The 25,269-nt window shown below is 42.4% G+C and overlaps 1 protein-coding gene across 5 annotated transcripts in view; it reads right to left on the bottom strand.

Moving 5' to 3' along the window:
• The window catches only part of LOC140468888 (protein unc-13 homolog C-like), a 587,121-nt gene that overhangs the window by 84,901 nt on the left and 476,951 nt on the right, over nt 1–25,269 (bottom strand). For 4 of the 5 annotated variants that reach the window (XM_072564959.1, XM_072564956.1, XM_072564955.1 and 1 more), the window contains 2 exons: nt 11,935–12,012; nt 11,555–11,581 (listed from right to left, as the gene is read on the bottom strand). In XM_072564959.1, the coding sequence (XP_072421060.1) occupies nt 11,555–11,581; nt 11,935–12,012 (105 nt within the window). The remainder of the gene's footprint in view (nt 1–11,554; nt 11,582–11,934; nt 12,013–25,269) is intronic. The other variant, XM_072564957.1, reaches the window with a different exon arrangement.

The raw sequence follows: 25,269 nt of genomic DNA, 5'->3' as shown, positions 1-25,269 counted from the left end.
GGGGAAATGTCCTCTCAGCATTTACACTTTCAAGCCCGTTAAGAATTCTATACGATTCAATGAGATCATCTCTCATTCTTCGAAACTCCAGTGAGGTAAAGTCCCAATCTGTTTAGCCTTTGCTCATAAGACAATCCTTCCATACTAGGGATCAACCCAGTGATCTTTCACTGAGCTGGCTCCAAAGAAATATCCTTTGTTAAATAAGGGGAAGCAAAATTGCTCACAGTACTCCAGATGTGGTCTCACCAGTAACTTGTGGTTATATAAAGACTTCCCTCCTCTTATACTCCAACTCCCTTGAAATAAGGGCCAACATTCTATTAGCCTTCTTAATTATCTGTTGCCGATATGTGCTAACTTTCTGTGGTTCATGTGCAAGTCACCCCAGGTCCCTTTGTGTTCAACTTCCTATAGTTTTTCTCTATTTACACAATATATTTTTGTTCTCCCTTCAAGAACAACTTCACAGTTTCCCACATTATACCCCATTTGCCAACTTCTTGCCTACTTACAAAACCAGTCACCTTAATCTAACTGCAAAGTTCTTGGGCCATTTTGACACATTGACCATGGCTAAACCTCATGTGTGTGAGGAAGGGGTTTACTTTGCAAGGATTATTTTCATGGCCTTTAAACAGATTTTGAAGAAAATGAAGCACAGGGATTACAATGTTTCCTTGAATAGTGATGGTGCTGGTTTAAATTTTTTGTTGATACATGTATCTCATAAATTTCATAAACCTACTGAAAAGTCAGATTTGGTTACTTCTTGATTAATTCGCTAAAGTATTGTTACATCCCATTTCTAATATGAACAGATGAAACCAGCAGCACGCATCAGGTATTGAGAAGAGGTTACTGACCAGTCAAACATGCCAACTCAAGAATGATAGTGAACTACAGTCTCTTGTATTGAAAATCTGACGCTACAGCAAGATACTATGCTACCTTGTGCATCATACGATAACATATACTGATTCTGCATAGGATAACACGCACTGATTCTGATACCACCCCCTCCAAATCATGATTCTGCATTGGATGCATTTTGAATCTTAAAAGATTTTGGTATTGCAGTGATCATGTTTCAGTTATAAATAAATGCAAAAAACTATACAATACAACCTACAATTTATCTAACTCGTTTCATTAAGCAATAATCAATGTGTTTGAATCATATTTCCAATGGAATTAGTTGTCTCAAACTAAAATCTTTTTATGAATTTCCCCTTCCCATGTCTGTTATCATTTTCAGAACTTCAGAACCATTCCTTCAGAACTCTTCATTCCTTCTACTCTGGCCTCTCAGGTATCCCCCGACCCAACCCACACGCGGTGATGTTTACCGCCACGTGATTCGCAAATATTTATAGCATAACAAGAGGCCATTCAGCCCTCTATGTCTACACTGGTCAACAAAGAGCTGACTGCACTAATCCCATTTTCCAGCTCTTGGTCCATTATCCATGTGACGTGGCAACACATGCCAAAATCTAAAAACTGACTAAATATTACAAGAGTTTCTCAATCACCCTTTCAGACAGTGAGTTCCAGTCTTGCACTCCCTCTTAGTGAAATAAATTTTGTTCAACTCTCCTCTTAGCCATTGCCTCTTACCTTAAATTTATATGTCCCCCCCCCAGGCCCAGTTATTGACACTCTAAGAATGCAATTAGTGCCTTCTAATCCGTCCTTCATAATCCATTATAAACCACTCATAGGTGCTCTGATGAAGCATCATTTAGATTTGAAACGTTAGCTTGCTCCATCTCCATGAATGCTGTCTGACCCGCTGTGATCCCCAGCATTTTTTGTTTTCAGTACAGATTCCAGCATCTGCAGTGATTTGCTCCGATACCTCTAACAGGTCCCCTTTCGGCCTTCGTTGCTCCAAGGAAAACACCACAAGCCTATCCAATCTTCCTTCAGAGCTCTGACCCTCCAGCCCCAGGCAGCATCCTGGTGAAAAACTTTAATCACTCTCGTGCAGTCATATCTTCACAATAATGTTATGGCCTAACCAGCATTGTACACAGTTCTAGCATAACCTCCTTTCTCTTGAATCCTATGCCTGAGCTACTGAAGGCAAGTATCCTGTTTGCTTTCTTAACTACCTTTGTCCAATAAAAAAATTGCCACAAAGAATTCAATTGGAACCATGACTTTATAACACTTTGTTAAAACCAGCAAATGAGGCAATAAACCAGCAAAATTGTCCACTTGTCTGTTATTCTTGTTGGTTAATTCACAATACTAGTAGAAAATAGTCCAGTGTGAACAGAGAAAATTATTGCCTCACTGATCAATCCTTTCAAGTCCTGCTGAAATGTGCCAGGAAGTAAAACATATTCCGGCAAGAAAAGGGACACATAGATTAGAAAGTAATCATAGGAGCAGATGATGACAATTAGAAGCTCGGGTTGCTTGCAGTGAATGAGGAAGGTTACACGAAAGATCAGAAAAGTAAAGCTGAATCATTCATGTGAAGTAGCAACATGGAACATAGACACACATGGTGCAAACTTGTGGTTATTATAGAAAAGAGATGCAAATACAACATGAAGGCAACATGAAGTCCAATGTCATTGAGGATGCAACAGTAAAGGAACAGAGTTGAAAATGATTTGGAGATGCCGGTGTTGGACTGGGGTGTACAAAGTTAAAAATCACATGACACTAGGTTATAGTCCAACAGGTTTAATTGTAAGCACACTAGCTTTCGGAGCACCACTCTTTCATTCAACCATCTGAAGGAGCGGCGCTCCAAAAGCTAGCGTGCTTCCAATTAAACCTGTTGGACTATAACCTATAGTTGAAAGTAGAAGGCTACATATATAACTTCAGGTACATCAGAATGGGAAGATCTGAGGTTCAACTCAGTACTTGTCTGGTTCTAATGACTGTAGGAGTAGTCAAAACAATGGCGCTGGTGGCGTTGGTCACTCTGTAAACCATTAATGGCATCTGAGAAGGTGACTGTAAGTCGGTTCAGGACAGTGCATTCACAGCATCAACCAGGACAGTGGTGCCCCTCAGGTTAAATTACCAGCAGTCATCTCTCTCTGTTGGTCTGGTACGACTATGGAAATCTAACTTTACCTTAACACAGATACACAAGCACTGTTTTCAGAAAGAATAGTCGCAAGGGCAGGTGAAGAGGTACATGTTGGAGCAGGGTAGAGATCAACCACAATGTATTCCTCTCCATCTTCATTGATTTGAATCAAAGGCTGGTACTGCAGCATGTTGAGTGGCAGTACACACTCCTGTATTTAAAAAGTTAGGTGTCTCGTGTTGTCATTCAGATGGGATGACAGAAAACAACAGGCCATCATGGAAGATCCAGAGTGCTTCTGGCTTCATTGTGAACACGTGCAGCATGATCCTTGCTCCTCTTGCAGCTTGCCAGGTCAGCTACACATCAGGTCGAATCTGCAGATGGAGAAGCAGTGGCTGACTAGCCACATTTAAGGCTATAAGACCATGAGGCACAGGGGTAGAAGTAGGCCATGCAGCCCATCAGGTGCTCTCCCACTCTATGAGATCACGGCTGGTCTGATTATAAAGGATGCTCGCAACAGTCAAGAGGAAAATATACGAATCATATACTTTGAGGACACAACTTTACATTTGAAACTGCGATACAGTTCCAATGTAGCATTCAAATTGGTAGCATTCTCACTTCAGAGTCAAAGATTTGTGGATTCATGTTCCACTCTGGGCAAGAAAATCCATTCCAATGCTGAACTAAGGGTGTGGGGCATTAATGGATGTGCATCTGTTGTACACAATGTTAAACTGAGGCCCCGTCTACCCTCTAAGGGAGATGGAAAAGATCCCGTGGCACTATTTTGGAATAGAGAAGGGTAACTATGCCCAGTGTCCCATGCAGTATTTATCCTCCAATTAATGTCTCAAAGACAGACTATGGTAATTGCTGCCTGTGGGATCTTGCTGTGCACTGAGTGGCTGCAGCAGGTCTTGCAATGCCACAGTGACAATGCTTTGAAAGTACTTTACTGGCAGCAAAGGGTTTTGGGGTATCCAACAGTTGAGAAAGACATTGTAGAAACTTAAGTCCGTTAAAAGACATTTGCAGGTCATATCTTTTCATTGCACAGAAAGGAAAATGTCAGTAACACTCAAAGGAATGTTAACTGTTTGGACCAGATTATAACTCAGTGTAAGTTGTTGGGTTCTGAGTGAATTAAAGTCTCACCCATTAACTCCAGCCAGGCCTGCAGCAACCACACTGATGAACGTGGTGACGTTCACAACTCTTTGTCCCTCTCTGCAGATGATTAGCTTTCCTGGATGATCTTCACTGGCCAGAAGATGTCCCTCAGTTATGGCTTCACTGGTGAGCCAGATCTCTCTACTGCACTAATTCTCTGCTGTACTTAGGGGGCATTTAATTCCCAGTCACTCAGTCTCCACCAATAACCATTACACCTGCACTCCATGACAAAAAAAAACCCTCCACACTGTTCACTTTTGTCACTGGTATACAGTAGTTACTGCTTAGAAATTTGGCTACACCTGAATTGTTTGAATGTCAGATAATGACCAGGTATAAGTATTCACTTTTCAGTTTGACTGTGCGCCTGTGGATTAATTATCTTAATTTTAATAACAATACAACAGTGACTGCACTTCAAAAGAATCATTCATTCCACTTTGTGACATTTCCCACGTACAAGATAAGGTGGCATATAAATGCAAATCCTCTTTGTCTTCATGAACAGTCAAAAATTGACTTCTGCCCCTTTTGATAAGGCTCATTAATTGGTATTGGAGAATGAGAATTCGGAGAGCAACATTAGCTGCGGATGACTAGCCTTTCAATGTCCTTTGCCTACATCCCACCACTTACTTGCATCTGTTTTACTAAAATTTGTAAAACCAGGAATGACAGCGTCTAAATTGTTTTAAATGATTTGATAAGATTCCTAAAGTACTGCTGGCTTAATATTGGAAATTTAATCCTTGAGCACATATGAAAAAAATGCTATTAATTTACTGAACGTAATTGATAGAGAACATTGCTATGTGGGCCAATCAATCTTACGGATTTATTTGGGTGTATTTCGCTTAACATATTGAAACAAACTTAAAAGCTTTTCAGGAGGAGTTGATTTGTTCAAGAGACGTCCCAAATATTCTATTCCTTAATTAATATTATTTTTGAAGAATCGATGGGCATATTTTTGGCTTCCAGCAATCAAATCAAATCTGATTAAATAAAGTTTTCATAATTAAGTTACAAACAAAAGCTGGAATTATTTTAAATAAGGCAGTACATAGACCAGCATTCAAAATGAGGCTTTAACCTGCTAAAGTCAACTGTTCAACTACTTAACTAGGTGTCTTATTAAATATAGCAGCACTGCATCTGAGGTGTCTACAGACATGTTCACATCATACTATGCAATATTAGGTGCAGTCAATATATTGTTAATATTGAGGATGTGCGTTGTGTTCTAATTTCGCCTCCAGTTTAGCATATCTCTTGTAAAAGATCTTAAATTCTCAAGTTGCTTAGAATGCATCACAATGCATAATGTAATTACAAGTACAGACCAAGGGCTAAAACAAAACAAGAACATAAGGAACAGGGTATGTGTCTCAGTAAACCTGTTCCTCCTCTGTTTATCCTTCCATAGATGTGGGAGTCATAAGCAAGGTCTGTATTTGTTGCCCATCTCTCAGTTCAATTAAGAAGGTGGTGGTGAGCAGCCATTTTGAATCAATGTAGCCCAAATTGTGAAGGTACATCCAAAGTGATGTTAGTCAGAGAGCTCCAAGCTTTTAACCTACCAACTCTGAAGGAAAAGCAATATAAACAGTTGTTCGGTAATATAGAATGACTTTTGCTGTAATAAGAGACATGACGCTTTTTGTTTTACACTCATCAGGGCACACATAAGAATGCCAAATTTCAAAGGGAGCAACAATTTATACTGCATGAGAAAAGAGTGCTGAATGGTTGAGGTATTGCCATGGCAAATGCATCAGAGAACAATTGCCCCCATACAGTTCTTTAATGGATGTGTTTGTTGGTAATGCAATAGCAAGGTACATATTCATCACAAATGCAGTTGCAGTGTCTATGATGTTTCTGGCAGCATGCAGCAGCTAGATTCCCGCATCAAATAAGACTGGAATTGTACTAATTGCAATGCAGAAATTGTGACTTGCTTAACACAAATTTACAGTTAAAGCAGAAGTTTTGTTTATGAAATGTTTAGATCCTTGATATAACGACATACATTATGACAGTTGCAGCGAGGGGAGTGGTAAGCAAGACTGTGAGGGTGGTGGCAAGGGCAGGAGTTACCCTGGTAATGAGGGGCTGGTGGGGGTGGGCAATGAAGAGACGGTGAGCAGGGCTTGGTGAGCTTGGAAAGCAAATGAATGAAATAGAGAAGGTACAAGTTAGATACATCGCCATTTCGCTAAGAAGAAATGCATCAAGTGTGAGGTATCAACTTAGATAAATAACGAAACTGAAGAAAAACTTAGATTAAGAATCACTTGCAAAAACAGCAAGCAAGGGTCAGCTTCCAAAAATATGCCGGGCAGAAGTGTGGCCTTCTCTTTATGCTGGAGTGTGGTTTCAAACTCACCTACATTAGATTATGGTCAAGAATCCCTATTTCCACCTCAGTAAAAACACCTCCCTGCACCTCCACCTCACTGAAACACTTGATCACATCCTTTTCCATTTTGAAAACTCACACAACACCAGGTTATAGTCCAACAGGCTTATTTGCAAGCACTAGCTTTCGGAGCGCTGCTCCTTCGTCTGGGAGCTAATGGGGAGGGATCATAAGACACAGAATTTAAAGCACAGTGTCATGCAACTGATAGGATATATTGAATGAACCTAGATTGCTGTTATGTCTTTCATCTTTTAGAATGGGATGCAGGTTTCCATTCATTAATATGTAAACCCCAGAACTTCTTTCAAGTCATATTCCCAAGATAGCTTAAAGTTTCATAAAAAATGGCGACATCTCAGTTCAGACAATGCACTAAAGGTGTGAGGTTAGTGTCTGTCTGTATCCCAACCTTGTATCAGACTGGTTCCATTTCCAAAATAGGAATTTATAAACTGCCACATGGATTTAAGATCAGCAAGGCAGCCTTTGTGAGGAGCCGGGGGAGTAACTAAACGAGTATTTTGCATCAGTGTTTACTGTGAAGAAGGACCTGGAAGATATAGAATGTAGGGAAATAGATGGTGACATCTTGAAAAATGTCCAGATTACAGAGGAGGAAGTGTTGGAAGTCTTGAAGCGCATAAAAGTGGATAATTCCCCAGGATCTGATCAGGTGTACCCGAGACCTCTGTGGGAAGCAAGGGCCCCTTGCTGAGATATTTGTTACATTGATAGTCACAGGAGAGACACCACAAGACTGGAGGTTGGCAAATGTGGTACCATTATTGAAAAAAGCTGGTAAGGACAAGCCAGGGAACTATAGACTGGTGAGCCTGATGTCTGGAGGGCAAGTTGTTGGAGGAAATCCTGATGGACAGGATTTACACGTATTTGGCAAGGCAAGGACTGATTAGGGAGAAAGTGAGGACTGCAGATGCTGGAGATCAGAGCTGAAAATGTGTTGCTGGAAAAGCTCAGCAGGTCAGACAGCATCCAAGGAGCAGGAGAATCGACATTTCGGGCATGAGCCCTTCTTCAGGAATGAGGAAAGTGTGTCCAGCAGGCTAAGATAAAAGGTAGGGAGGAGGGACTTGGGGGAGGGGCGTTGGAAATGCGATAGGTAGAAGGAGGTCAAGGTGAGGGTGATAGGCCGGAGTGGGGGTGGGGGTGGAAAGGTCAGGAAGAAGATTGCAGGTGAGGAAGGCGGTGCTGAGTTCGAGGGATTTGATTAAAACAAGGTGGGGGGAGGGGAAATGAGTAAACTGGAGAAATCTGAGTTCATCCCTTGTGGTTGGAGGGTTCCTAGGCGGAAGATGAGGTGCTCTTCCTCCAACCGTTGTGTTGCTATGGTCTGGCGATGGAGGAGTCCAAGGACCTGCATGTCCTTGGTGGAGTGGGAGGGGGAGTTGAAGTGTTGAGCTACGGGGTGTTTGGGTTGGTTGGTCCGGGTGTCCCGGAGGTGTTCTCTGAAACGTTCCGCAAGTAGGCAGCCTGTCTCCCCAATATAGAGGAGGCCACATCGGATGCAGCGGATGCAATAAATGATGTGTGTGGAGGTGCAGGTGAATTTGTGGCGGATATGGAAGGATCCCTTGGGGCCTTGGAGGGAAGTAAGGGGGGGAGGTGTGGGCGCAACTTTTGCATTTCTTGCGGTTGCAGGGGAAGGTGCCAGGAGTGGAGGTTGGGTTGATGGGGTGTGTGGACCTGACAAGGGAGTCACGGAGGGAGTGGTCTTTTCGGTACGCTAATAGGGGAGGGGAGGGAAATATATCCCCGCCTCTAACCTCATAGTCATCACCTCAGTGGATCTCCCATCCACTGCCTCCAACCTCCCACAACCCCGCACCGCCCGTTTCTACTTCCTGCCCAAAATCCACAAACCTGACTGTCCTGGCCGACCCATTGTCTCAGCCTGCTCCTGCCCCACCGAACTCATCTCTGCATACCTCGACACGGTCCTGTCCTCCTTAGTCCAAGAACTCCCCACCTACGTTCGGGACACCACCCACGCCCTCCACCTCCTCCATGATTTTCGCTTCCCTGGTCCCCAACACCTTATCTTCACCATGGACATCCAGTCCCTGTTCACCTCCATCCCCCATCACGAAGGACTCAAAGCCCTCTGCTTCTTCCTTTCCCGCCGTACCAACCAGTACCCTTCCAATGACACCCTCCTTCGACTGACTGAACTGGTCCTCACCCTCAACTTCTCTTTCCAATCCTCCCATTTCCTCCAAACCAAAGGAGTAGCCATGGGCACCCGCATAGGCCCCAGCTATGCCTGCCTCTTCGTTGGATATGTGGAACAGTCCATCTTCCGCAGCTACACTGGCACCACCCCCCACCTTTTCCTCCGCTACATCGATGACTGTATCGGCGCTGCCTCGTGCTCCTACACGGAGATTGAACAGTTCATCCACTTTACCAACACCAAAAGCCAGTGCAGGGCGGGCGATGTATCAGCAGAATCGGTTTCTATGGTTTCAGTTGTCTGGGGTTTGCTACAGCCCGAAAATATTATATGGAACATTCCAGAGCCGGGAACGAGGGGTTGCCAGGGAGGTAAATTTCCTCTTGAAATGAATGGGTTTGCTTCTATCTGTGGTTTCTGGCATCCACAGTAGGTCTTGGAACATATGCCCATGGATACAGGTGGACCACTTTATTTCTAAATAAACCTGTCGGACTATAACCTGTGTGATTTTTAACTTTGTCCACCCCAGTCTAACACCAGCACCTCCACATCTTGTCCATTTTTGACACCGAAGAGTTCCAAGCTGTTCCAAACTGAACTTTCCCTGGTCTGTTATCCTACAGTAATCTTGTTTGCCCAATTTGTCTGTAAGTAATATCATGATTTGAAGACATCTTACTGCCTAAGGTGTGAATTTGAACTTCCCGGGCCTAGTCAAACACTCCCAGGACCTTGCCCTCCTCCACAACCTCAACGTTCTCCAAGTGCTCTACTTTGGCTCTCCTGAGTGTTTTTTACATCTGTCCCACTTGCTTTGTTCCACAGCTTGTGACAGATTTTCAACCATTACACCTTGATGCTGGGTAGTCCATTCCCTGACCTTTTCTAGTTCTTGATATCTGCAGGTTTGGAATTTATTTTTATCAAAACCCATATTTTCGACTGAACATTTCAGTCATCCATCCTAACTCTTTAACCATGGCTCCTCTGCTTTTCTTTCCACATTACTCTCCCTCTATAAAGGCTTGGATATATTCCTCATTAAAAGCACAATATAAAAGCACGTTTTTCTTGGATAAGTCCTGAAACTAAAGAACATCAAGCGGTACAACAATAGATCTGGGTTTGAGTTCCAAGTGCTCCAGAGATATGTATGAACAAGATAATTGAAATAAGTATAAAAGGATGCCGAATGGGTGAGGAAATGTCATTAGATTACATAGTGTCCCCACAGGTCTCAGCTGGCATAGCACACTGAATCAATGGCTTTCATCTAGGATAATATTCCAATAGCTGAAAGCAGGATTTTAGTAGCAGGGTAGGGTTCAACATTTGTCATATAATTACCAGGACCTGATCAAAATTGAGTTTGTCCTCACAATGACTTAAAAAGGATGAATTATCAGATAGATGACATGAATGAATTTCAGATATGATAAGCTCTTGAAGTAAACTCTGTTTTTAAAACATGAGGAAACAGAGGATTGCTCAATGTGAAGGTAATGGCTCCACAGCTTGTCATTATACAGTTTACTTTTCTGCATCATATTTTGGACAAAGTAAAATTACTCAATAGATTATTTTATTCATTTTCTCAGTATGCAATTCTTAAAAGTGGGGAAAAGATTTTAAAGCTGAATGCCAGCCCCTAGATATTCTCCAAAGTAAACACAGTTTCACATTACCCAATGTACATATCATTGTGTTGTAATCTGCAGGTCAGATTGAAATTGTATCACTGCCCTTGTTTAAATGATACTAATAAAACAATTCCCACTCTGCCCTTTTCTTCCAACACATTCGGAAGGTAAGAACATGACATCAAGCAAACTCCCTCAACTAATCTAAATGCAAAGTGTGGGCAGTTGACTACACAGCAAAAGCATTAATGGATCATCTCAAACATGCCAATATTGAAGAATAACTGAAGAACTCACTACATTATTACAGTATTATTAAAGAATAGTTATATATGAAATACTAATGCCCTGGTTGAACACTGTCATGTCAGAGATTTCAAAAACAAATGATTTTTATCAAAAACATTGCATACAAATTATAGATTATCATAGCAACAAGGACATGAAGTGTTCTCTTTTTTTCTTTTGAAATAGAATTTATTTTCCAGAAACCATTAATTAAAATCACCAGTTCATTAAGTTGAGCAAATGCACAATTTTGATTTCAACCTTAAAAATAACATACCAATAGATTTGGTTTTGTTAAAGTTTCAAACATTAGAGCAGCTCAAACCTGGAGAAGTTTACTTAAATCATACTTCCTGATAATTTAAATTCTGACCTTATATTTCCATAAATTTATACAGAATAAAACTGCTCCACTTTGGAGAAGACCTAACATTGATAGCACATCCAGTTATCCTGTGTAAATGATCTCCTTATTTGGCACCTTCTACCAATAAATCCACTATTTTCAATACAATTAGCTTGTCATGCATTAGAATTTAAGCAGTGGTTGAAAATAGTGATTGTAGATGGTAGCTATAATCACACTTGTAAATATATTAGTAAACTAAAATTATCTCCAGTCACGATTTATCTTTGACAGCCAGTCAATGCCATTGCCAAGCACAACTGTCTACAACAGTTTTACATTGACTTATTAAATTAGATCAAGAAAAATATAGTTTTATATTTGTCTTGATTTTCCATTTACAATCCTTGTTCACACAGACCTTACAGAAGGCATTTTCCCTTTCTTCCTGCAGCATAGTTGAATGCAGAACAAAAAATATTGGACAAAGACAAGACAAATTACAGATGGTGCACAAAACATGCAACAAGCTATGCTATTCAGAATATGTTAACAAAAGGTTTCCTCACACAACAGCTAATCATAGGAACATCAGGAAATTACCAAATGTAAACAGTACTTAAGCAATGTACTAGTGTTAAAAATGTATCCTAGTTCTAATCATGAAGCATATGTTTTTAATGCAAGAGGTAAAATTGCAAAAACCAAATGATGTAATTTATAGCATTAAATCCTGGAAATCTTTGAGTTATGTTTATATATTTTACTGCATTGGCTTCTAGATTTTCTAAAAGCACTGACCTCTTTACCACCCATTGACTCAAACATTTTCTCCAGCTGGACCCGCAATTGTTGGATGTTATTCATCAGGATGCAAGGCTGCAAAAAAAGGTTGAATTAATAAATCATTTACAAGTGCTTGACAGCATTAGTCAGAGTTTGCACACAGCAATAGTGCAGACAAATTATGCAAGAATGTTGATGGCTCACAACTTGTCTATCGTTTCTACGGAAGAGTACAATAAATGAATCAAACGTTGGCCAAAATGAAGGCCATGACAGATAATGCAGTTCACCTATGAGTAAAGACAACCTCATAACAGTCAAATGATACCCTGCACTCCACATAAGGTGTTTATTTGATCATTCCTCCATCTTGCAATCCTTGTATTTTGTTCAAATGCCTTCTTTCCCTCAATCTGCACCATTTTAATTTGATCTGTTCAAAACACAATACTGTAACAGCTCTACGATCACCTTCAGTTACTTTAGTACATATTAACAATAAGGGTTAAGGTTATCTCATATTGTAGAAACACTAATTCATTACTATGAAACATGGATTACAGTCCATTGAGTACAGGAGTTGGGAGGTCATGTTGTGGCTCTACAGGATATTGGTTAGGCCACTTTTGGAATCCTGCATTCAATTCTGGTCTCCCTGCTATTGGAAAGATGCTGTGGAACTTGAAAGGGTTCAGGAAAGATTTACAAGGATGTTGCCAGGATTGGAGAGTTTGAGTTATAGGGAAAAGGCTGAATAGGCTGGGGCTATTTCCCTTGGAGCATCAGAGGTTGAGGGGTAACCATATAAAAGTTTATAAATCATGAGGAGCATGAATAAGGTGAACAGTCAGAGTACTTTCCCCAGGGTAGGGGAGTCCAAAACTGGAGGGCATAGGTTGAAGGTGAAAGGACAAAAAGGGACCTGGGGCAACTTTTTCATGCAGAGGGTGGTGCGTGTATGGAATCAGCTGCTGGAGGAAGTGGTGGAGGCTGGTACAATTACAACATTTAAAAGGCAGCTGGATGGGTACATGAATATGAGGGGTTTAGAGGGATATGGCTTAAATTCTAGCAAGTGAGACCAGATTAGGTTAAGATAGCTGGTCGGCATGGACGAATTGGACTGAAGGGTCTGTTTCTATGCAGTACATCTCTATGACTCGATGAGAAAACATGAAGGTAGATGGATAAGATCGCAAAGTTTATCTGCCAATTAATGCATGGTGAAAAAGATTACCAAGCTGATGCCTTTATAAGCAAAGTTTAAATCACACTCTCTGCATATTCATTCACTGCTGACTTTATACTCATGATTTGGAGATGCTGGTGTTGGACTGGGCTGTACAAAGTTAAAATTCACACAACACCAGGTTATAGTCCAACAGATTTATTTGGAAGCAGTAGCTTTCGGAGCACTGCTCCTTCATCAGGTGGTCTCCACAACCACCTGATGAAGGAGCGTCGCTCCGAAAGCTAGTGCTTCCAATTAAACCTGTTGGACTATAACCTGGTGTTGTGTGAATTTTGACTTTACACTTAATGGACAAAGTCTCTTTCACTTGCAAAAATCACTGGCTATAAGTAAGAGAAGAAATAAAATACATTGCTTTTGGCAAAGGTAATTAAATTTAGTGGATAGACATAATTGCAAACATATACTTATTATTAAATGATTGTTCAATAAATTACATAATCCTGTAATAAAATAGATAAACACACGATCCAAGCTACTTCGTAAAATTATTAGTAATTTGTCTCAGAAGCACAGCTACTCAAAGAAAAAGATCCTTCATGAAACATTACTTGGCCAGTTGATTGCCAAACTGCAAGTGATGATCTAAATCCAATTAAGCATTTCATAGGTCTACTATCCACAGCATCACTAGGGCAAATGGTGAATCGCTCTCTAATTCTCTCTATAATATAAGCTTGTTGAAATAAAGAATCCTCCAACTCAAACTCCACCCTCGAAAATATTTTTGGTAAAATGACACAGAAATTTCATTGAGTTATGCTAAATGTTGATGATTCAATATTTGTACAAGGTAACTTCAATGTCTTGTTATTAACTCCACAGTGTGAACTAAGCCCATCATATTATTGTAGCCAAAGTCAGTGGAAGAAAAATAAAAATATCTGGGTTTTCCCAGAGCTACAATTACTTTGCACTTGTATAAAATCATAGAAAGTGATGAAACTAATAGAAGTGATAAAATAATGTGACACAGTTCCCTAAACCTGTCGATCTTTCTGAATACTATACTAACTGCCGTTGGTAGGATTCACACCAAGAAGGTGTTGGAATGAGATGCATAATTATAAAGATTGCAAAAGCACTTAAATAAATTTGCTGAAGAAATGACTCATTCCTCAAGTCTGGATTAAAATGATCAGGGCAACAAGAATTTTATTTTGCTGCCCACATTTGGATTTCAAAATGAAGACTTTCAAACCAAATTACATAGGTTGTTATATACTAATAAAAGCAAACAAATTCTACAAAAATACTTGAGTGACAAATTTGTTGCTCGTGACATTGAATCATATGGACGGAATTGCTGGATTGTGATTATAGCTGATTGAAGCCAGGAGAACAAGATCAATGCTGTAACTAGAGCAGTGTCCCTAAGGAATGGAAGAGGAAGAATGTTCCTGACTGAATGTTCCATAGGGTTCCTAACTGCAATCATTATCAAGTGCCCTTTCACCACAGAAAACTAACGTATGGTGACTAAAGTGTCACACTTTGCTGTTGAACAGCTTCCTGACATAAAGGCAGAATTTTAACATGACACCATGCTGGGAGTGAGAATGGGGTTGTCAAGTGGTACCCAGCAGCAAGTGCAGTGAATCTCTCTGGATCTTTTTAACACAACCACTGCTTTTGCGACTGACTTCCTGATTTCCCGACTGACCAGTTAACGTGTGCGGGTATTATGACAGCCTTCATGAGTTAATTTCAACTTTGTTGGCTAAACAGGCACTGCAAAGATGACAATTGATAGGTTTTGAAGATGGGGATCAAGAGATGTGACTGTACCAGTTTTATTGATGCCTCACAGGACCTAATGCTGCGGGCTAGAAGGATCTACGGGGAGATCCTCTTCTCTCCCAGTGACAGGGAGAAACCCGCCACTTAAAGAAAGAAGGCTTGGCTGAAGGTTACTTAGGTGGTGATGCTGCCAAAGTCCTGAATTCAGAGCTGAACATGGTTCCAATGATTACTGACATGACACACTAACATATTTAACTTGATATCTGTGTCAGGCCCATCCCTTACTCTACATTCAAAAAAATCTACTTCAACGTATCACTTTTCACAGCAGCTTACTTTCTAGGGTGCATCCATCCCTCTAACCCAGGCACATTCTCACATTCTCCCTCATCTGTCTATCCTCCAATAACATCCAACATCGCAGGCTGATGGAGGTAATATCACTGATCTAGTAATATCGTGGCCCAGTTAATGCTGTGCAGAGATGAGCTCAGATCCCACAACAGCAGATTTTTTTTTTGTTAATCATTCATGGGATGAGGGTGTTGCTAGCTAGGCCAGAGGGCAGTTAACAGTCAACCACATCGCTGTGGGTCCAGAGTAACATGTAGGCCAGACCAGGTAAGGATGACAGTTTCCTTCCCTAAAGGACATTAGTGAATGAAACTGGTTTTTCCAACAACGACTACATGGTCATCACTAGACTTTTAATTCCAGACTTTTAATGAATTCAAATTCAAACTGGGAGTTGAACCCTGGTCCCCAAAAACTCCCTCGTCAGGTCCACACTCCCCACCAACCCAACCTCCACTCCCGGCACCTTCCCCTGCAACTGCAAGAAATGCAAAACTTGCACCCACACCTCCCCCCTTACTTCCCTCCAAGGCCCCAAGGGATCCTTCCATATCCGCCACAAATTCACCAGCACCTCCACACACATCATTTATTGCATCCGCTGCACCTGATGTGGCCTCCTCTATATTGGGGAGACAGGCCGCCTACTTGCGGAACGTTTCAGAGAACACCTCTGGGACACCCGCACCAACAACTCAACCACCCCATGGCTCAACACTTCAACTCCCCTTCCCACTCCACCAAGGACATGCAGGTCCTTGGACTCCTCCATCGCCAGACCATAGCAACACAACGGTTGGAGGAAGAGCGCCTCATCTTCCGCCTAGGAACCCTCCAACCACAAGGGATGAACTCAGATTTCTCCAGTTTCCTCATTTCCCCTCCCCCCACCTTATCTCAGTCAAATCCCTCGAACTCAGCACCACCTTCCTAACCTGCAATCTTCTTCCCGACCTCTCCGCCCCCACCCCCTCTCCAGCCTATCACCCTCACCTTGACCTCCTTCCACCTATCGCATTTCCAACGTTCCTCCCCCAAGTCCCTCCTCCCTACCTTTTATCTTAGCTTGCTGGACACACTTTCCTCATTCCTGAAGAAGGGCTCATGCCCAAAACGTCGATTCTCCTGCTCCTTGGATGCTGCCTGATCTGCTGTGCTTTTCCAGCAACACATTTTCAGCCCCAAAAACATTAACTGGGTCTCTGGATTAACAGTTTAGCAGTAATACCACTAGGCTGTTACCTCTCCTGGAGTAATTTTAACTCAGTTAATAAATCTGAAAGCTAGTCTTAGTGACAGAGTCATCTGCTTCACTAACATCCTTGACACATGGAAATCTACCATCGTGTGACTCCAGACTCACTACAATCTAACTGACCTTTAACAGCCCTCTGAAGGGGCCCAGTGAGCTATTTAATTCTGGGGCAAATCGGAATGGGCAGTAACTGCTGGCATTGCCAGTAAAATCCACACCTTATAAAAGAATTAAAGCTTAATTAACATCTATTTGTTCATATAAAGCACCCGATAGCAATAAACACGTAAATGAAGCACAGGTACATGAGGAAGACAAGGCTGACCACTGTCCACTCCCCTCGGATGAGGAAGATAGGGCTGACCACTGTCCACTCCCCTCGGATGAGGAAGATAGGGCTGACCACTGTCCACTCCCCTCAGGATGAGGAAGATAGGGATGACCACTGTCTACTCTCCTCGGGATGAGGAAGACAGGGCTGACCACTGTCCACTCTCCTCGGGATGAGGGGTACAGGACTGAGCACTGTCCACTCCCCTGGGGATGAGGGGGACAGGACTGAGCACTGTCCATTTCCCTCGGGATGAGGGGGGACAGGACTGAGCACTGTCCATTCCCCTCGGGATGAGGAAGACAGGACTGAGCACTGTCCACTCCCCTCGGGATGAGGGGAACAGGACTGAGCACTGTCCACTCCCCTCGGGATGAGGAAGACAGGACTGAGCACTGTCCAGTCCCCTTGGGATGAGGGGGGACAGGACTGAGCACTGTCCAGTCCCCTTGGGATGAGGGGGGACAGGACTGAGCACTGTCCACTCCCCTCGGGATGAGGAAGACAGGACTGAGCACTGTCCAGTCCCCTTGGGATGAGGGGGGACAGGACTGAGCACTGTCCACTCCCCTCGGGATGAGGAAGACAGGACTGAGCACTGTCCACTCTTCTTGGGATGAGGGGGACAGGGCTGAGCACTGTCTACTCCCCTCGGGATGAGGAGGACAGGACTGAGCACTGTCTACTCCCCTCGGGATGAGGAGGACAGGACTGAGCACTGTCTACTCCCCTTGGGATGAGGGGGACAGGGCTGAGCAATGTCTACTTCCCTCGGGATGAGGGGGGACAGAGCTGAGCAATGTCCATTCCCCTCGGGATAGGGAGGGAGGACAGGGCTGAGCACTGTCCATTCCCCTTGGGATGGGAAGACAGGGCTGACCACTATCCACTCCCTCGGGATGGGGGAGTCAGGGCTGAGCACTGTCCACTCCCCTCGGGATGAAGGGGACAGCTCCACATTATCTGGGAATGGTCACTGCTTCTGCAGGAGAAAGGGCCCCAGGCCGAGAAATGGCCCAATAATGGGACAAGCATTCATGACCAGGAAGAACATTAATGCAGACAAACGAGGCATGTTAGTGGAAGGAACAAATTATCACTAGTGAGTAGAGGGGAAAGCTACCCTGCAAAAATCCGACAACTGTATCACCAGTGAGTATTTTGTGGCTTTACTTTCATTCAATCGGGAAATAAAAACAATACCTGCTCGTGTTGGTCCTTTGTCACATCACTGAAAACAAAGTTAAAAATCACAACACCAGGTTATATTCCTACAGGTTTATTTGGAAGCACTAGCTTTCGGTGACAACATCCTGATGAAGGAGCAGTGCCCCAAAAGCTAGTGCTTCCAATTAAACCTGTTGGACTATAACCTGGCGTTGTGTGATTTTTAACTTTGTACACCCCAGTCCAACACCGGCATCTCCAAACCATCACTGAAAACATGAAAGATTTAAATATTTGGCGTTTTGTTTATTTCTTGGTTGTCTTCTACACTGGGGCAAAATTCTTGGGATTGAGAACACAACTCCTGGCATCATCTACATTTAAACGAGGATTCCTGCTTCTTTATGGTTAGTTGTGATTTAATGTGCAGTTTCCAGGAAGATATTGTTATGGCCCAGTATGTACTAAATTTCCAGTCAACACATTAATATTTTAAAATAGGATAGAAGACGGTTGCGTGAGGAACCTGACTTCTTTTGTGGATTGAAATCACTCCTGCATCTCAGGAGGTAACAAAAAAATAAATTCTTCATTGATTCGAAATTCTCTGAAAGCAATCAAAGGGTCTTGTTATCAGATTGAATGGAACGTTCAAAAACAATGACGCAGTATCTCAAACCCTCTAGGCATCGGCCTGTTGTAACACACAATGTTGGAATCATCACAGACATCTCCATCTTATTTGGAAATGTGATTAAACAGCCTCCTTTTCCATCATTTTTCAAATCAGCAAAAGCAGTTTTTGCAGGCAGTTCCATCGGAAATCTATCACACCAACAATTCAGTCATCAGAACACCAGAGTACAAACCTGCTGCCAGTCATTCAGCAGCCAAGGTAGCTCACAGCGAAACCCTGAAACTGGGAGACCCCAACAGAGGGGAGATGACCTCTAACCCCCACCCCCCGCCCCCCCACCACCTGCACTGGCTTCAAGTTCACCTCAGAAACTTGAGTACAAGAAACCTCACAAAATGCTGAGAACTTATGGCTTTATAAGCTTCAGCTTAAAAGCATCAACTACATTCAAGAAAGCACACCTGCTATGCGGGAGACTGCATATCAAGGCCGTGTTATCCATTCGTATAAAGGCAAAATACTGCCAATGCTGGCAATCTGAAACAAAGCTGAAAATGTGTTGCTGGAAAAGCGCAGCAGGTCATGCAGCATCCAAGGAACAGGAGAATGCCCGAAACATCGATTCTCCTGCACCTTGGATGCTGCTTGACCTGCTGTGCTTTTCCAGCAACACATTTTCCAGCATCTGCAGTCCTCACTTTCTCCTATTCTGAAACAAACCACAGACACCCAGCAGGTCATCGAATCATGGAGCTGTATGGCACAGAAACCGACCTTTTGGTCCAACTCGTCCATGCCGACCAGATATCCCAAATTAATCTAGTCCCATTTGCCAGCATTTGGCCCATATCCCTCTAAACCTTCCTCTTCATATACCCATCCAGATGCCTTTTAAAGATTGTAAATGTACCAGCCTCCACCAGTTCCTCTGGCAGCTCATTCCATACACGTACCACCCTCTGCATAAAAAGGTTACCCCTTAGGACCCTTTTATATCTTTCCCCTCTCACCCTAAACTCATGCCCTCTAGTTCTGGACTCTCCGACCCTGGGGAAAAGACCTTGTCTATTTATACTATCATGCCCCTCATGATTTTATAAACCTCTATAAGGTCACCCCTCAGTCTCTGACGTTCCAGGGAAAATAACTCTAGCTTATTCAGCTACTCTGAGTAGCTCAAATTCTCCAAGTTAGCTATAATTCGTAACAGGTTCCTATCTTCACCTGGATATAAACTTTGCCAATGTGAGAGGACATGTGAAACACTGCAGTTAATTTGGGTAAGTATGTGAGAATAAATACTGCTCTTGACTTCTGAACTCACAAACGTTTGCTGTGAGTTATTTCATATTTTTTACACACAAGGGTAAGGAGACAGACTTTTTCGTCGAGAGACATATCCATTATAGGCAGTAAGGAGACAAGTAAATTCTGTCTGTGGCAGAATCTGCAACATAAAAAGGGATTTTCCTGTAGTGAAAGTGACCACTGTAGTGAGAGTCAAATCAAAAGCAGTGAAAGTAAACCTGTGAAGGTGTGGAAGCAAACTCAGAGTGCACTTGCGGGGAGCAAATACCTTTCACACAATTATGCAAGAGAGCAGACGAAAGATTTCAACATTCCTGATGAAGGGCTTTTTCCCGAAACTTCGATTTTCCTGCTCCTCGGATGCTGCCTGACCTGCTCTGCTTTTACCAGCACCACTCTGATCTTGACTCTAATCTCCAGCATCTGCAGTCCTCACTTTCATCCTGTGAGATTTCAATACGTTAGTCAATTGTTGACTGCCATTTCTTCAGCTCTCTCAAATGTTTGGATATTATGTCACCTTGCTTTTCCTGGCAAGTTCTAGAAAATCTGGGAAATCCGTGCACACACAGCCGAGTCTTGAACCTCTTTATGGTACTGCTCTTAATGAATTATTAATATATTGAAGTTGCTAACCTCTCTTGCCTGAGGGGGTTTTGTGCTGCAGTTAAATGCAAGAACGTGTTGTCAATTTCAGCACTTTTTAACCCTCCCATCTGCTTCCAAACCCACTCAGTCCTGGAAGTTAAAACTCCCCCACAATGTGTAGGCTCCGTTGTGAAGATCAGTACTTTTGCGCTTTAAATAGCACACTGGCTTTGGAAATATTACATGGCATGAGTCAATACCTTGAGGAGAGAAGCAAAGAAAAATATCATCTGAACGACACTAGAAAGCAGGGAAACAGAGCTTTTCAGCTAAATGATGGAATGTAATAGGGAGAACACAGGTCAATCCATGGAAAATCAAAATCCTTTGAGGAGCAACAATTTCTGATCCCTTCTGACTATTTATGACACCATAAAACACGGTCAAACAATTTGCTCCATTACATTGTTAGTTGGAACTTTGCAGACAGTAGAACAAATTATCTCTTTGGTGCGTTTTCTCACTCTCTTTTTGCTGTAAAATGTCAACCCGATATTGTTTCAGTCACCAATCTTCTTGTAGTCAATATCAGGGTAATGAGTGTGCCATTAAAAAATGACCTACTCTGACCTGCCTATCACCATAAAACATCTGCTTTAATTAGAAACAAATTGAATTTGTGGCCATTCAAAATTTTTCAGACATGAGTGGGAACAACAAAAGATTTTTAACTTCAGAATTACTCTAAGGTTTCACCTCCAAACCTGATTGTTATCGGATATTGCCTGCTGTGGTTAAGACATCAATAATTTCTCAGGAGCATATATTATCCAAGTGCTTATAAGAGCATAAGAAACAGGAGTGGGAGTAAGGCCATTCAGCCCATCGAGTCCACTCCGCCATTCAATCATGGCTGATGGGCATTTCAACACCACTTACCGTACTCTCCCCATATCCCTTAATTCCGTGCGAGATTAAGAATTTATCAATCTCTGCTTTGAAGACATTTAATGTCCCGGCCTCCACTGTGCTCTGTGGCAATGAATTCCACAGGCCCACCACTCTCTGGCTGAAGAAATGTCTCCTCATTTCCATTCTAAATTGACCCCCTCTAATTCTAAGGCTGTGCCCATGAGTACTAGTATCCCCGCCTGACGGAAACAATTTCCCAGCGTCCACCCTTTCTAAGCCATGCATTATCTTGTAAGTTTCTATTAGATCTCCCCTCAACCTTCTAAACTCTAACAATTACAATCCCAAGATCCTCAGCCATTCATCGTATGTTAAAAGTGCTTGTTGGGATTTAAAGCAAGGAACCAAATTGCAAGTAAAGCAGTGACCATCTGAAAGGTGGAGAGGTTGGATTTTTTTTACTGACGCAGAATACTTGATGGTAGATGCGTATTAATAAATGTTCATGTAGCAACATCTGTGATGCACTACATCTCATTCCAAGTTGCAACAACAAATTACTATTTTACTCTCAAATATTTGGACACCAAACAACAATGGGCATTTTCTTTTGCATCAATACAATAATCAGACATTTGCCTTCCTACTGGCACCTGCGGATTTTTGTAAATTCAAGTTTTTGAGACCATAATTTTAGGCAAAGCATATGAGGTTAACTTTTACAACAAGAAATTTGGGAATGAACAGGGCAGATATAGGAAGGTTGTTTCCCCTTGTGGCAGAGTTGAAGAGCAGAGGACATTACCTCAGAATAAGGCGTCACTCATTTAAGATAGAGATGAGGTGGAATTTCTTCTTAGAGGGTGGTGAATCTGCGGAATTCTTTACCACAAATGGCTGTCGAGGCTGGGTCATACTCAAGGCGGAGATAGGCAGATTTTTAATCAGTAAGGGAATCAAGGATTATGGGGAAAAGGCAAGACAGCAGAGGTGTGAATTATCAGTTCACTGAATGGCAGAGAGAATCAATGGGCCGGAATAGCCTCTTCCACTCCTCTGTTTCATCATCTTAATACGTCAACGATTTATAATCCATGCCGGGTCTTTGGAAGTGCCAAGTGACTGATAGTAACATGGAGATTGATTGCTTGTTCTAGTTCTGAATTCACAGAGGATAGCTGTCCCAGCCTATCTACCGATTAATGATAAAATTATGGATTTTGGGGTTAAACTTTGTGGCTTGCCTTATACATGTGATAAATGAGAAACTAAGGATTTTGGGGTCAAAGTTGGGAGTTGACTCTTAGTGAGATCGATTGTTACTTGGGTATGTACAGTTTGCAATGCTTGTCACCTTTCTTCACAGCTTCCAGCAGCTCCTTACTCCCTCCTTGCATCTCTCACTCTAGCTTAGTGTGCATCCCTGCCTTCCCTTCCTCCCACGATTCTGGCAGAATCTTGAGCCTCTTTGTCCCAAACTCTACAGGTTGCTTTCTAAACCCTCCCATTTCTTCTTTTCCGATCTTTATCATCACTCTATTTCTCTTAACTCCCCGCAAGGGTCAACAATCTTCTTTTCAGTTTTGCTCTCTTTGGTGAGTTTTTATATGCTTCTGCATTGAAAGCATATAAAGACAGAGTGCTTTATTAAGGCCTTGGCTTTTACTTTAGAGAGTATCGTTGTTCAGCTAATATTACCTAGCTGTGGTCTCTTTACAAAAAAAAACTTTTGTAAATCTTTGATTTTGTGCTTTCCTGATGAGGTTTTAAAAGTTGGAGCCAGGAAGTCTGACATAAGAACCTCTCAATTAGGAGTAGGCCATTTGAACCCTCACGCCTGCTTTGTCAGTCGACAAGATCATGACTGAGTCAGAAACATAAATTGCTGGAGAAACTCAGCAGGTCTGGCAGCATCTGTGGAGAGAAAACAGAGTTAACATTTCGGGTACAGTGACCCTTCTTCAGAACTGGGTGATCTGTTTGTGGCCTCAACTCCACTCTTCTGCCTGCAACCCCCATTACACATGACTGCTGTGTCGATCAAAATTCTAACTCAGTCTTGAGTTCCATTGCTCTTTGGGGGAAGAGAATTCCTATAGATGAATAACCCTCTTCCAGAAGATATTCCTTGTCATCTTCATCTTAAATGGAAGAATCCTGATTTTGAAACTGTGTCCCCTCTCATTCTGGAGGGGAAACATCCAAGGCTCATATTACATTGTTTGTTTAATCATCGTGTCACGGCAGAAGTGGAACAATGGCCCCTTAAGCCTGAATCAAATTAAAAAAAGAAAATGATCACATTTAACGAACAACACATTGAAAAATGTGAGCATTTGTTTGAGAATTTTGACAAATTCACAGTTGAAGACCTCCCTGATACTGGTAACTTCACTTCCACTTTCTAATAACAACACATAATTACTTTAACCTACTGAAACAACATGCCATATGTCCAGTGGGATTCTGCCAAATGCTACTAATTCATTCTAATGTGTGGAGGTACTTGGAAATCTTGAAAAAAACCCTGCTCGGATATCAATTGTGAAGACAAATAAATGGAAAGAAGGTGGACCAGTTTTCCACAAACAAGGTTGAGAAAGAATTGGATAGAGATGTTAAAATCATGAAAGTCCTGCCCACATTCGATAGGAAGAGACTGTTTCTATTGGCAGTAGGATTTGGAAGCAGGGGACAGAGGTTTGAGTAAATGGTGAAACACTCAAAAAGCAACATCATACAAAATGCTTTTACATATAGAATGGTTAGGATCTGGAATGCACTGCCTTTGTGTGGAGGCAGCAGATTCAAAAGGATGCAGCAGGTTAGAATTCTTACAGTGAGAAATGAGGCTATTCAGCCCATCAGGTCTGTAATGACTCTCTGCACAACATTCTATCCAGACCCAGCACCCCACCCTCCTCAACCATAACCCTGCATTTCCCATAGCTAACCCATCTAGCCTGTACATGCCTGGACACTAAGGGCAATTTAACATGGCCAATCCACCTAACCTGTCTTTGGACCTTGGGAGGAAACCCCACGCAGACACGGGGAGAATGTACAAACTCCACACTGACAGTTACCAAAGGGTGGAATTGAACCCGAGTCCCTGGCGCGGTGAGGCAGCAGTGCTAACCACTGAGCCACTGTGCCGCCCATTAGAGTTGCACAGCATACATCTTCAGTCCTGTTGCTGGCATGTTCTCAGGGCCCATAGTCTTTGCAGCCTCCAAGCATTTTAGATACCAAGTGGAGTGAATCGAATGGGCTAAAGATTGCCATCGGTGTTGCTGAGGGTCCTTGGTGGAGGAGATTTTCAGCACGTCTGGCTGAAAATTGTTGAATGTGCTTCAGCATTATCTTTTACACTGCTGGGCTCCCCCATTATTGAGGGTAGGGATATTTGTGGAGCCTGTTCCTCCAAAGAGTTGCCCACAATCATTCACAAGTGGATGTAGCAGGACTACAGAGCTTAGATCGGAACCATTGGCTGTGGCATTGCTTAGCTCTGTCTATAACTTGCTCTTTATGCTGTTAGGCATGCAAGTCATTCTGTTTGGTAACTTCACTACATTGATATCTCATTTTCAGATATGCTTGGTGCTGCTCCTGGCACGCCCTCCTACACTCTTCATTGAGCCAAGGTTGAACCTCTGGTTTGATGGTAATGGTTGAGTGGGGGAATATGCTGGGCCATGAGGTTACAGATTGTGCTGGAGGACAATTCTGCGGCTGTTGATGGCCCACAGCACCTCATGGATGGAGGTGTGAGATCCGCTCAAAGTCTGTCCCATTTTGCG

The sequence above is a fragment of the Chiloscyllium punctatum genome, chromosome 48, assembly GCF_047496795.1.
Source record: "Chiloscyllium punctatum isolate Juve2018m chromosome 48, sChiPun1.3, whole genome shotgun sequence".
Lineage (NCBI taxonomy): Eukaryota > Metazoa > Chordata > Chondrichthyes > Orectolobiformes > Hemiscylliidae > Chiloscyllium > Chiloscyllium punctatum.
The sequence above is the reverse complement of the archived record's forward strand: the minus strand, read 5'-3'. Positions and strand labels throughout refer to the sequence as shown.